This window comes from Amphiura filiformis, chromosome 18 (genome assembly GCF_039555335.1).
Source record: "Amphiura filiformis chromosome 18, Afil_fr2py, whole genome shotgun sequence".
Classification (NCBI taxonomy): domain Eukaryota; kingdom Metazoa; phylum Echinodermata; class Ophiuroidea; order Amphilepidida; family Amphiuridae; genus Amphiura; species Amphiura filiformis.
Window position 1 is genome coordinate 31,273,784 of NC_092645.1, and position 14,593 is coordinate 31,288,376.

General features: G+C 33.7%; 1 protein-coding gene across 3 annotated transcripts in view; it reads right to left on the reverse strand.

Annotated features, from left to right (window-relative positions):
- Positions 1 to 14,593, reverse strand: part of LOC140140117 (tyrosine-protein kinase Yes-like) — a 68,518-nt gene that overhangs the window by 13,471 nt on the left and 40,454 nt on the right. For 2 of the 3 annotated variants that reach the window (XM_072161950.1, XM_072161948.1), the window contains 2 exons: positions 8,437 to 8,606; positions 7,021 to 7,134 (listed from right to left, as the gene is read on the reverse strand). In XM_072161950.1, the coding sequence (XP_072018051.1) occupies positions 7,021 to 7,134; positions 8,437 to 8,606 (284 nt within the window). The remainder of the gene's footprint in view (positions 1 to 7,020; positions 7,135 to 8,436; positions 8,607 to 14,593) is intronic. The other variant, XM_072161949.1, reaches the window with a different exon arrangement.

Genomic DNA, 14,593 nt, shown 5'->3' on the forward strand with positions numbered 1-14,593 from the left:
GATACAATATATATGATTTACCGACAAATGACTCATTTCGGAATGCAATCATGCATTATGAAAATAAGAATAGTTTCCACGGCTTGGTGGGACTTCATTGCATTATCATGTGAAATTAACAAAAGATGTTTCAAAAGTATATGGCCTCATTCTTTCTCTGGAGTTTTTTGCAACAATGGTTCACTGCACAATCAGCATTGACCTAAAAAGGGGCGAGAGGCGCCATATTTACGGATTCAGGCTAACTGCAAAATTGATATAAAACATTTGTTTTTTGATCGATTACAAAAATTATTTTTGTTATTGATTGAAATAGTGTCTGTCAATCATTACACTACAATTTTTACTCCAAGAATTCTTTGATTTCCTCAAATATTTTTATAACGATAGAGTAAATCCCCTGGCCCACTGTAATTACGCACAAAAGATCGCGCCAACTTACACAGCCGACCTACACTTTAGACCCATTTGCCTATTAAAATACTCAGACAATTAAAAATAATCCAAAATTCATATTCATCTATTTCGTATGCTCATCTTTGTATTATACAATTATTACTGATTTGCTGTCGTCATAATTCCTATTCTTTTAATTCTTTGCTGTAAATTGATTTATTTAGAAGTGCAAAGATTCAATTATAAATGCTAAAAAGATACTATTAGACCTTTTTACGGTCAAATATCAGAAGAAAATAATATTTTCTTTTTTGACTGCGGGTGTTAACTTTGGTTTCCCTTGACTAGCTCGATATGTTGTGTTGTATTTTTCATGCATTTTGTGTGTAATTTTGTTCAGTTTTATGGACAGGATTTTAAGATATGACCTTGTGAAAAATTATAAGTTCCTTTTTAGGCCAGTTTATATTCACTCGTTTTAGAGTGTCTTTTTACTCTTTTCCCACACAATTCCCACTCTTTACTTCACTGCATTGGAATCATCACTGAGAGGCACCATTTTAGAGTGGAATTCTTTCTTTTTCACTCTTTTATATTTATAGAGTACAGCTATCTTATTTCGATATCATACTGATAAATATATAAATGAAAAACAAATTGCAGATTTAATCGTACAGGGTGTCCCATAAAAAATTATCGAGTAAATAAAATTGAACGTAAGTCGAGAAATAGGCATCAGAATCAAACAATTTAAAATGTAGCACATAGCTTATTTTGTTGTGCATCACATACAAACATTTTATTTGATTCGGTTGACTGGTTGCGAAGAAATGAACGATTACATAATGTGTGCATCAATTCAGTTCATCCCAAGTTTGATCAACAGACACTTTTTTCATACTCGCTCACCGCTGCCTAAAGTGTGTGTATCTCATTCAATTTAGTCCATATTTAAATCGGACGGTGTTATGTCATTCATGCTTTCACTGAAGATGAATAACAGTTTATCCGTAAAACTTTGATTTCTGCAATTGGAAGCCTTCCAACTTCAATTCTTTATGTTGTGCAAATATGTTATATTTTAACTTTCCAACCAACATTTGAGACAAGAATAACAATGATCAAGTGCTTACAGCCTTACGTGTGATTTTTGATACCATGCAACATCATTACTGTTTAAGTTTTAAAAGATTTAAACTTTGCATTACAATTTCTTGGAAATATATCTAAAAACATTAATGTGTGTGAGAAATTTTTAAGCCAGCTGGAATTCTTTATGCAATAATTCTTTATGCAACATTAACGAAAAATATATATTTACAAGTACCGAGCATCATCTTATATGCAAGCTTTCATTTTCAATATCATGCAGGTTTTCAAATTTGAACAAAACCTAATTAAATGTTTTGCAAGAAACAGATTGTTTAAAAACCGAGGATTTCACAGAAGAAAATATGGAGTCCATTGACAGTTAACAACTAGTGTGCATTATGCTGAATGATCTTTCTTTCAAACTTGGAATGAAGTGAATTGATACATGCGTTATGTAATCGCTCATTTCTTCGCGATCAGTCAACCGATTCCAACGTAATTGGCGTATAAGATGCAGAATACGATGGGCTACACGATGATGTTTAGATTTTTGGATTCTGATGTCTATTTCTCGACTTACATTCAAATTTGTTCGCCCGGTAATTTTTTTTTTCAGGGACACCCTGTATATAAACTGTGTATATAGTAACATTTAAAAAATATTGTTGCATATCCAAAATCAGCTTAAAATATATCGTTATATTTTTTATACAATACCATTTCTTTCACAAAGTGCATTAAATAGGAAACAATCCCATCTCAATCAATATCCAACCATTATGATGAAAATGTTTCAATAATATTTACTTTGTTTAACTTAGTACTAACCCAGCAAATAACGCACAATGTGTTTTGGGGGTTTTTTTTCAAAAAAGGTATCAATGCCTGGTTATATGAAGGGTTTTATAACACATTCATAAAACATTGTTGAAAACGTAATGCAAAACGCTGCAGAATATTCTTTAAATGTTGACGAAATTTTTTGCAAAAATGTAACATTTTAAAAACGTATTCATGCTCTTTAAGGGGTGGGGTATGAACATATCGAATTGCATTCTGAATACGAAGAACGTCCTTTTTTGAAATTCGCAATGTAATACACATTTTATGGCAAATTATTAAAAATCGATATTTTGATATTTAACAGTACTTGAAGTAAACTTTATAAATCTTATACTTAAAGTGTATGTAGGTGAGATGATGAAAAGCCGACGATCAATTGAAAATTTTGACTTTTCGTATTGAAGATATGTTTTTTTCCCATAACACCAAAAAAAATTAGGTCTTTTGGGGAAAAAAATCTATAACTGCAATATGAAAGGTCAAAATTTTCAATTGATCGTCGGCTTTTCCTCCCAGCTACATACACTTTAAGAATATGTCATTAGATTTATAAAATTTACTTCGAGGACGGTTATATTAATAATTTGTCATAAAATTTGTATTATATCGTAATTTCAAAAATGAAAATTATTTGATATCAGAAAGACATTCTTCGTATTCAGAATGCAATTCGATATGTCTGATGTGCTCTCATGTCCCACAAAAATACTGTCGACACGCTCAAAACGCTCATTCCAGATCCCTTAACTTGACATTTAAATGTTATTAAAATGTTTTCAATAAACGTTTTAAGAACATTCTCGTGTTTGTTGGGAACTTGAGGAATGCCAAAATGCAACCCAATTTCTAGTTTCAACAATCACATTGTTTTTTGAAGAGAAACAAAAGGTCTTGTCTGTTCCAAATTATAATTTATTTTCCATTATATATCGTGAAAGAGTCCAGTCATGTAAAATTACTTTGGATAAATCTGTGTCGTTGTTCCCTTTTATTTTAATTCGGGTAATTAGGAAAAAAGAACGGCATGACATCTGTTTGCCTTATTACCATGGTAACAAGTATGATACATGATTTGTGCACAACTAATTAATTAGTTGTGGAAGCATTAGGCTAAATAGCTCATTATAGATACAAAATTTGACAACATGTCCGTGTAAACATTTTGTAATCAGCTAATCCATCTGATTATTTGTCACAAGCAGTTTTATATTAACACACTATGGAGAAACAGCACATTGAAAATAATAAAAGGTGATTTTTCTTTGCGTGGGTCTTGTTTTGATTCTTGTTCTTTTTGTGTAGGTTTGTATTTGCTTATTGAAGGATATTTATCTTTTTTCAGAAAAAAACATGGATTGACATTGACCTGATACATGTCATAATACTAAATTTTTGGAAAACATACAAGTAAGTTAACCCCTTGAACACTACCTGCCGATCTAACATTGCCTCTGATTGGTCAATTACATGATATCTTCACTTTAATCACCAATCAGAATGGAGCTATGCAAATAATTCACCCCAATTTATTTGCGTGGTGAAATTAATATTCTAACAATGTTGCTGATTGGTCCAATTGATAATGAAAACTTCTTTTTGGCTAATCGGCAGGTAGTTCTCATGGGGTTAAACAAGTTGTAGTTGCTCACGATTTCTATTACCTACAAATATGTTTATCTACACCAATCCGCTATTTCTGCAACACATGTATTGGTCCTACCGTATTGCAACGTCCCTAAAATAGAGGCATCGGCGGCGGAACCGGGGCAGTGGCCCTCCACTTTTTCAACCTGGGTCTGGCCCCTCCACTTTAATCAAATCCATAACATGTCTGGGTGAACATAAATAATCAAATCTCTATTCTAGACCCTTGTCATGCTTTAAAAATGCACCAAATGGCTCCAATTATACCTTTATTTTGAACTTTTTAGAGGTTTTTGTTTATGAAAATAGAAAATATTAATTCGCAGTCTATTCGATTGTACATTTAGTAATTATGATAATAAATGTAGAGTCGATCAGGATCAATTTTCTATATTTTCAAATCGATTAGGCTTTTCCCCTATGACACTACGCCATTGAAGGTGTCTGTAGTTTCTCAATAAAATTGTGTAGGCTCATTATCAAAGACAGAAATAAAAAGATTTTATCGCGTCTGACGTCATCTGTCAATCAAACTCAAGCACGGTTTGTTTACAAATGTCGTGATGATAACTTGCTGAAGCGGTATAACCGGGAGCCTTATTGTTAATTTTGCACCACAGAAAACTTTCTTTCGCAAAGGTGCCATGTCAACAATGCCTAGAAATGTTGCTTTTTGCCTTGTAAAAGTATGTAATTTTTCGCCATTTACTGCTATTCCTTTTCTCCGATCGGCACCACATAAATCAGCCTTCCTTTTACGCGCTATTAACCAATCAAGGATCGTAATCGACAGTTACGTCAGACGCGATAAAAATTTTTTATATCTGTCTTTGCTAATATATAACTCAGATGCTTGTTTGTGTCAGGAGAATCAATTGCAACAATGCCTAATTAGTTTCAGTTGATTAGTCCTTTAATTAGCCTACATTCAGAAATTACAAATTATTCTATCTAAGCCAAAAGAGTGATCTTTTATTGAAAAATTATTAAACTGCATAATTGGTTTCAGTTGATTAGGCCTAGTTCCTTTCATGATTACCCCACATTCATTACAAATTATTCTTCCCACGCTGAAAGAGTGCTCTTCCATTGAAAAATAATTATATTGAATTACAACTCTTAAGTATGCATATTTAGATTGAATAGATGTTGAATAATCTAAATGTAACATCAGATTTATGTAAAAAACCGTTTTGGGGGAAAATCACAGAAAGCGTGATTTTGACCCAACATTATTTGTATAGCAGTAATAGCACAGAAAAAAATATTTCAGTAAAATGTTTGTTTCTTATTAGGTTTTCAAAATTTTCATGTGATGATTTAATAATCCATTTCTTGGAAGAGTTGAATTTGAGCATTTTCAACCATTATATTAATTATTAAAAAGTCAAAATTATTGGTCAAAATTTTAAAAATAATAATAATATATATATAAATGGGTTCATAAATAATGAAGAATTTTTTGTCATGCTGTCGAAACCAATTTGGGTCAAAATTTTGTTTTTATGATTTTCTCCAATACTGAACAGTTGAATTCATCCCCATTCTAAATAATTATGATCAACAATTTAGCAGTAATGAGGCCCAAAAGTGTCCATAATTGCAGTGTTCATAAGTGGTATAATTTTAAAAGACATAATTAAAAAGACTAATTTGCGTCTGACGTCATCTGTCAATCAAACTCGATCACGCTTTGTCATGTTTGTAGTTTACAAGTGCGTACTTTTTAGGCTACAATTGTCCTTAAATTTGGCCCAATTTCAGCATTACAACTGCAACGTCCCGGTAAAGTTGGTTTGGTAGCGGGTTTTTTTTTTATAGCTGGACGACTTTCCAATTTTGCCACTGACCTTGGAAATTTTGTCCACTGATAAACTAGACACTTTAAGTTACAGCGCGCAAACACCAATCTTGTCTGAATTTTACACACTGGCTGGCTTTATTGTGGCATATTATCATATAAGACTCGCACTAGTCACGCTAATCAGTCAAAGCAATATCCCGTCTCTATGTATCCGATTAAGCATCCATCCCTTTCCCCCTCCCCAACCACTTAGGAAATACCCCGCATTTCCCCTTCCTAACCCACAAGCCATACTACATATCTTGCTGATACCCGCGCTTCACAATGCGAACTTGTGCATTAAGGGGAAATAATCCCATTCTGACACTTGGAACATACAAACGGAAGTCGGGTGTAGACTGGTGTGAAAAACGCATGCGTGATGACCTTTCATTGGATTACATTTTGTTTGGTTTGCAAAGTTTGTTTTAAGTTCTGTACAGCTGGCTTGAGGTCAGACTTTACTTAAGATAGCATGTAAGATATAGCTGCTATAGTAGTCTATTTTGCTACTGTTTTTGTTGATCATGGTATAGTTTTGTTAAAGCGAGAGAATAGAATAATAATTTATACGATGAAAATAATTTTAACTTTTCATTTTGATATTAGCTTATTTACATATTCAAATATGATGCAAAAACAAGTTCATTTTATAGTTGTTTGTTTCAAAGTAAGAAGAAACATTCCATCTGATTGGTTAAATCTCAAAATAATTTGCATTTTTGCATCAATGAGTTTTTCATCCCTTAAAGGAGTATTTCGTGATCCTATCATCCTCTTTTTATGACATATCCACGAAAAAAGCATATTCCCAAAATTCCAGTTGATTCCGATATTGCGTTTGCGAGTTATGCATGATTATGTGTATTACAATGCTCCATAGACAATACGTTGTAATTTCGTTCTGGTGCACCAGAACGAAATTCAAATTTCGCGATATCTTTGTTAAACGAATTAATCTGCAAGAAGTATTTTGTACATAAACAGAGGTTTCCAGTGATATAAAAATCTCAACTTTTTTTGAGAAAAGTGGGGGGATGAGGCTGTGGATCACGAAATGCCCTTTTAATACATTCCTCCATCATTTTCAATTATACTTATTTCATTGACCAATGAACTGCATCGTTCTTTACAAAGTAAGAAGACACCGACCATTTAATTGGTCAAATCTCACAGTAATTTGAATATTGCATGCATCTTACCTGTGCAGTGATATCAATAAGTTCTTGTTCCCTTAGATTTCTTCCTTCGCCTTCGTGTAAATAATCTAATAAGCAACCATGTGTCATTAATTCTGTTACTATGTATATAGGCTCCTAGTAAGAAAAAAAAACCGAAATAAAAATAAATGGAATGCTGAAAGAAGTTACATTATAATTGTAGTTATTTATACCGTGTAGATTGATTCGTAAAAGGAATCCAAATAAATTGAACATCAGACAATTTGTGTTCGGTTCGGGGGCACTCCAACTTTGGAGGTGACGCGTATGTAGGGCTGTTAAGCCCCCCTTTTTCGGCATCGCTGTCACCCAAAGACCCCATATTATTTTACGAACACATGCTCTGTCACCCGAAGACCCCTTATTTCTCCATTTGATCTGTCACCCAAAGACCCTTACAAGTTCAATTTGAACAGCAAATTTCATTTATCACTGCACTGATTTTGTTACTTATTTTGAAAAACAAAGAAATTTTAAGCCATTTAGAACTAGAAATTCGATTTTCGAGGTTTCTGTGGCGCTGTTTTGGTTCTCACCCAAAGATTCCATTTAAAAAAAGGTCATGTTCTCACCCAATGACCCCATATTTTTTTACATTTTGCTCTCACCGAATGCCAAAAATCATGCTCTCACCCAATGACCCCATATTTTTTACATTTTGCTCTCACCGAATGCCCCTTAGTGCGAAAGTGCCAGCCCTACACCTATATCCATTTCAAATTGAAGTGCCCCCTCCCGGGTGTTCGGTCAACTCATTCACTTTCTTTTTCTGGTAATTATAATGAACTGTGCTTGTACAGTTGTAAACCTTTGCAGATTGTGTAGGCCCTAATGTGTACCTCAAAACATGTGCCAATTAATCCAGAGCAAAAAATAAAAAAAAATATAAGGGCTCTCTTTATTCATAATAGTGGAAAGCAGAATAATACTGATTAATAATAATGAGTTTTATCCCATCTTATCATCTACATACAGTGATACACTTTTCCCTACAATATGCTAGTAGAAGGCAAAATTATTACCGGTACTGTACAAAAATATCCCAAAATTTTTTTGATTAAAAAAATATTATCCTGTTTTGCCAGATGAAACATTAAATCCTAATCCTTTAGTTATTCCTAGAGTAAAATTTTAATATTTGGTAAATTTTTTTGGAAATAAGGGCCAAAAACATGCATTTTTAGAGCGTTTTTAATCGACCTTTTTCGTATTCTGTGACAATCAAGCTGCATCCTATATCGAGTTCCATCATTTCACATGAAGGATATCAAGGTACATGGAACAGCAAACAACCATGTACCTTGATGCAAGTTTATCAAGTTTACTCACCCCCACTGAACAGCTACTTTTACATTGCTGTTCCATGTACCTTGATACAGGTTTATCAAGTTTACTCACCCCCGCTGAACTCACTGTACTCACCCCTTCAGAGCATACAGCAAGCAGTGCTACTAGTTTAGGATGCCTCATCTTCTTCATAATATTGGCCTCCTGAAGAAAAGCTGTTGGATCCATAGCACCTTCTTTTAACGTTTTAACAGCTACTTTGACCTTACTGTTCCATGTACCTTAAATAAGGGCGTAAAACACAGATAAAACATAAGGTAAATTTAATTATGTTTAATAAGTTCATCCAGATAAACTCAATTTGTTTGAAAGGTCTCCAATAATACTCAAGTACAGAGAGTGCAAAGAATATCAAGTGATATAAACACTTGTGTAAAATAAACATCTCAAAAAAGTACCTAACCCCTTTATTCAAAAAAGGGGTTATTGTATTACAAATCTGTAAAATGCGTTGGATATGATAGCCCAGAAAACAATAAAACACCGGTCAATTTAATGTACAAATTTACATACAAATTTTTACAATACAAAAACAAACAGATATCATTACACATATTTCCTTCCATTACACTGAATACAAAATCAATACAATTTACTGCAACTTTCAAATCTTGGGTTACATTGATTTAAATGTACGCTGTGACGTCAATATTTAGTCAATTGCTGCAAATGAGGTGTCAAAATGTGCAGAAATAAATTCTGCTTCCAAACCATTTAGAGATTTGTAATATATACAATCACCAGTTTTTGAATAATGGTCATTATTTAAGGGGGGTTAGTTACTTTTTTTGAGATGTTTATTAAAACTGTGGGGGATGCAATCCAGTGAATAAATGTACCGGTACTATTTATTTGCACCATGCAAGAAAAATAGCACAATCAATATATAAAACAAGTCAAAAACATCAGCAGGCCTACCCATTCTGTGATCCCAGCGCAAGCGTAAAAATATTTAGAATTATTTATAAATTGCTTAAAAGTAAAGGATAAGTCATTCAAATTGTCATGTGGTATTTTTAAATTATAAATTTGGCAAAAACGAATGAAACAGCAGTATAAAGTTGAGGCCCCCATTCAAATACATGTAGCTAATTTATAATACTGTTAGTATATAAATTATAAATTCATGTAAAATGCCTTATTTTGAATTAAATACAGGGCTATGTTAGCACATCTATGACAATGACAAAGGAACCAAAATATGAATTTTGATGATTTTCAAGATCATCCGGATGAGCAAATCACCGAATATGTATTGGTCATTATCACGTTGAATGGTCAGTCGGTAAGTCAAACGAGTAACAGGAAAGTTACCAAATATTATATTATTGCTATTTACTAATTGTTCGAAAAAGCGGTCTTATACTCATGTAAGCATCACAAAATGTTTATATCCCTAACTCTAACTCTAACTCTAACCCTAACCTTTACTTAAACCCTAACCCTAATCCTAACCCTAAGCTCTAACCCTAAACCCTAAAACCAAATCTTAGAATTCGTGATAATGTTTACCTGAAGGTAGCACCGAAAAAGCTCACACAGAACCCATTTTCCCACCCAAGCTAACCATCAATTAAAATGAACGCACGAGTCTTTTTCCAAGTTGCATTCAGTCAGCACAAGAAGTAGGATAGCCGTGAATGAATCATAACTATATAGGAAAGGTGAGGGTCGGTTTCAAAAATCAAGATGACCACAATGACAGCAAGGATGTTTTCTTTAAGTTTGAGATATTGGTGACGGCATGCAGACTAAGTTATGGGCAGATAGAAGGTACAAAACTTGGATCCCTGTTGGCCCCTATTGGTTTTGTGCACATGATAATATCCTTATTCAATATTTCATCACGGGTGAGTACAGTGAAAATGAGGGCTTTCTTCGGTAAACGTTTATCATTAGAGAAAACCTGATAATTACAAACACTCGCTGAGCAGCAAGACATTCCTTCTAAGCTTTTAATCCGATGAGCTGATTATCTATTTGTTTTCATGAATTGGAAGACATTCTTTGATGTATTACTGAGCTCAATCATCTGAAATTATTGGAGCGTGAGCCACCCAGGCTGGTGGCTCAGCATAGTATTTTATTAACAGAAGGTTTTCTCCAAATTCGTTTCCTAATGTGTTGACGGAAAGTAAAACTTACGATATTGCATGATGTGTACAAATCAATAGTTTGCAAATTTTGAATTTGTACTTTCCATCAGTTTTAGTTTCATAGGTTATTTCTGGCATCATTTGCCGTCACCAATATCTCAAATTAAAGAAAACATCCTTGTGGTCATTATGGTCACCTTGATTTTCGAAATCAACCCTCACTTTGGCTATAGACGAATCCAACGAGCCAAGTGATGGTCAGAATTCAGTCGGCCATTACTGGGTCCCGTCTGCACCAAACTGGTTGTGTTACTGCCCAATTGGGTGGATTTAAAAATCCGCTTAAAAATCGATGTTGAATTGTATTGTGTTGTAAACTTTCATCTTTCTTTTGTCTACGTGTAATACGGGTGATGGAATGCAGTTTAATATCCCTGCCATGCAAGGCCACATCATTTCACATTTCAGGTGGAATAGACCTAAAAGGGGACCCAGTTATGGCTGCCATTGAGATGTAGGAATGCGTGAAAATGGATTCGTCTATAAGGTAATATTTCATGAACTGTTACCCTATTTATTGTGCTGACAGTATAATGAGGCATGTTGTGATATGGGTCGCCATGTTAGTGCCAACAGTATTCGCCCTAGAAGTGACGTAATAATTAGATAATTACCATAGCAATAGACGAATACAATTTTTGACAATCTCGCCCTGTACTACAACGTTCACGAGGTACCTATACATTGAACCATATCATGCTGATCACTCGCACCTGTAAGATTAGTATCTTTGAAAAGAGCAGTATTGTATATAATCCATGATTGCAGACATGCACGGTTGATGAGTACAACTTGCCTGTAGTGCAGGGCGATATAGTCAAAATTGTATTCATATATTGCTATGGTAGTTAATCTGATTTATTACGTCACTTCTACAGCGAATAGACGACAATGAGAACCTTGTATGTTATGAATAAGGAGTTGGAAGTTGAAATTACCACGAAAGCAGAAAGGAAACCCAATACGAATTCGCCCAATTGATGTAAAAAATAACTGAATGTTCTTGAGAATTTTAATCCTTTGACTCCAAATCTGTTTATTTCGATAAAATATCAGTTTCAAATCTGCAAGCATCCTGTTCAATCCAAGGTCTACAATGACGTCGTTAGGCCTTCATTAGTGATTACAAGCAAATAACTTCATGTCATGTTATAAATGAATTACTGTAATTAATGTGGGGAAATTAATAGCCTACTTTCTTCCACAAATGGACTATTCCAGTTAAATTCAGCACTACCCCTGCGGATGATTTAGCTAAAGCTTTCGATAGAGGGAGTATGAGTTTCAAATAGAGTAGCAAATTGAGGTAACTTCTAACTGAAATAATCACTCCACTCGTGGAAAATATATGTAAAGCCATGATAAAGGGGGAGTATTGGTTTCAAAATGATGAATCTTGACCCTGACCAACTACATCTGAAACACATATTCCCCCTGTGGATGATATTTCGAAAATCTTGGATTTCTTTTTAACCTTTGCAAGACACGTGACAATATTTCTGAAGCACACTTTCAAAATGGATTAAGGCACATTACATCAAGAGTTTAGGTGGTAAAGCACAAAATATGAGGGTTCTGGGGCATGTTTAGGGATTAAGATTTCTTGTTTGCCAAAGTTCTGTAAAAAGGCGCGATCATGGGATGTTCATTTTGTGTTTTTTCAAGTAAAATTTACATATTAATTATTTACATTGAATGTATGAAAAATCTTTGAGTGATAGCGTTGTAAATTAACACACAATACAATGAAATGTGTCTTCGTAAAACTGACGTTGAGTATGAAGCTGAAAATTTTTGCGCGCTGCTCGCAAAATGATCCCGACAAAATTTAGCAGAACTAATGCTTGCTGGCAACCCCCCACCCACGCCACTGTTGCATATTGAAGCAAATACAAAGAGGAGGCGGTCAACAAATAATATCATTAATAAAAGGAAAACTTAGCTTATGAAACACGTCGTATAATTATTATATCGTAATCATGGTATTTGTGCTGAAATATCTTGATTAATATAATAAACATAATGCATTAATTAAAACAATATTAATCCATTACCCCACCCAAGTTATCGACGTCATTATAGGAAATTAAAACAGTTTTATGTAAAAGTGCTAGCAACAGCTGTCGCTGATTATTTCTATTGTTTTCTTATTGTTATATATGGAACCTGATTTAAATCCTATGTTGCACAACGTGACAGTAGAAACTGTATAACTGAATCAAACTTATATTTGCCCAAGGTAAACACTCTAGCTTCGATTTATTTTATTTTTAATTTCGCAAATGAAACCGCTCAATAAAACAGGATCTAGTCAGATTCAAAATCTTTAATACAGAAGCACCAAAACATATCCCAAGGTTTGCTCATTGCATCCAATAAGCTATTCCATTTAAAATCCACACTACCACTGTGGAAGGTTTAGCTAAAGTCTTCCACAGAGGGAGTATGAGTTTCAAATAGAATAGACAATTGGGTAACTTCCATTTGAAATACTCACTCCAGCTGTGAAAAATTTATGTAAAGAAAAAAATAAAGAGGGAGTATGAGCTTCAAAATGGTTAACCCTGACCAATTACCATGATTACATTTGAAAAAACATATTCCCCCTGTGGAAGACATTTCCAAAATCGTCCACAGGGGTAGTGTGGATTTTAAATCTTATTGGATGAAATGAGCAAACCAATAGGATGTGTTTTGATGCTTCTGTAGAAAATGATTTCTAATTACTATAACCAGTTTTCATTTGCGAAATTAAAAAAAAGTTTTAAATCGAAGCTAGTGTGTTTTACTTTGGACAAAAGTAAGTTTGATTCAATTATACAGTTTCTACTTTCACGTTGTGCAACATAGAATTTAAATCAGGTTACATATATAACAATAAGTAAACAAACAATACAATAGCACTTTTATATAAAAAGTCTATAAATTAAATTTAGTCATTGAAATGAAATATTTACCATTAAAAATAAAAATGTTGAAAATTAGCTTGGGATGCTAAAGAAACAATGTATGGCATTTCAAATTAATTAATTTATGTCTACGCCTTTCACAAAAAGGATTCAAGAACCCCAGGTCCAAAAACTTTTATTCCAAACATTGGAATGCATGAATGTATCAAATTTATAATTCTACAAATATTGTATTTACGTTTTTGCAACTTCATCCACACCTGACGTAGTTTAGAACCACACCCAAATTTTGAAGTATCACTTAGGAAGACCCTCTCAGGAAAAGATGGATTTTTACTATCATATTATCCCATGGTAATAATAATTGCAGTCGACATGGCGGTATTTTAAGGCGACGCTGAATATATTGTTGTTTTGGTGTGTGGTTTTTTTGTATTAAAGTCATTATTTAGTGATAATTTGGAAAGTTAAGAAATTTATTTTTGATTGAGACACTGTCTCCAAGAGGTATGACTCCTCCAACCCACTGGGGCGGAGTTTACTTGACGTACAGGTCAAACTACTAAATATACATGATACATGTTAAGCACTTGCATCTTGTATATTTCACAGTAAACGTAGATTTAAAGAAAATTTAAAATAATTGTGTTGAATAATGAGAGTAAGTTTAGAATATTGGTTGTCACTCCTGCCATAATTTCTAACCCTAACACAACAATATTAGGAATATATTTTGAATTATTGTCTAATCTCTTAAACTTAACCATAACCATAATACACTGTAATAGAACAGCGTTATAACCCCAACACTGGGGTAAATTGTACCCAACATTGGGGTATTTTCAGTAGTTTACCCAATGTTGGGAAAAATATTACCCAATATAATTTTAAAAAACCTTACCCAATCCACGAGGGTTGTTCACATGGCACCCAGCGGTTGGGTAAAATGGTATTTTTACCCAACTTTGGGTAAAATTTTACCCAAGTTGGGTAGTTTTACCCAACCGCTGCAGGGGTGTCATATGAACAACCCTCATGGGATGGGTAAGGTTTTTTTTATATATTGGGTAATATTTTTCCCAACATTGGGTAAATTACTGAAAATAACCCGATTTTGGGTAACATTTACCCAATGTTGGGTAA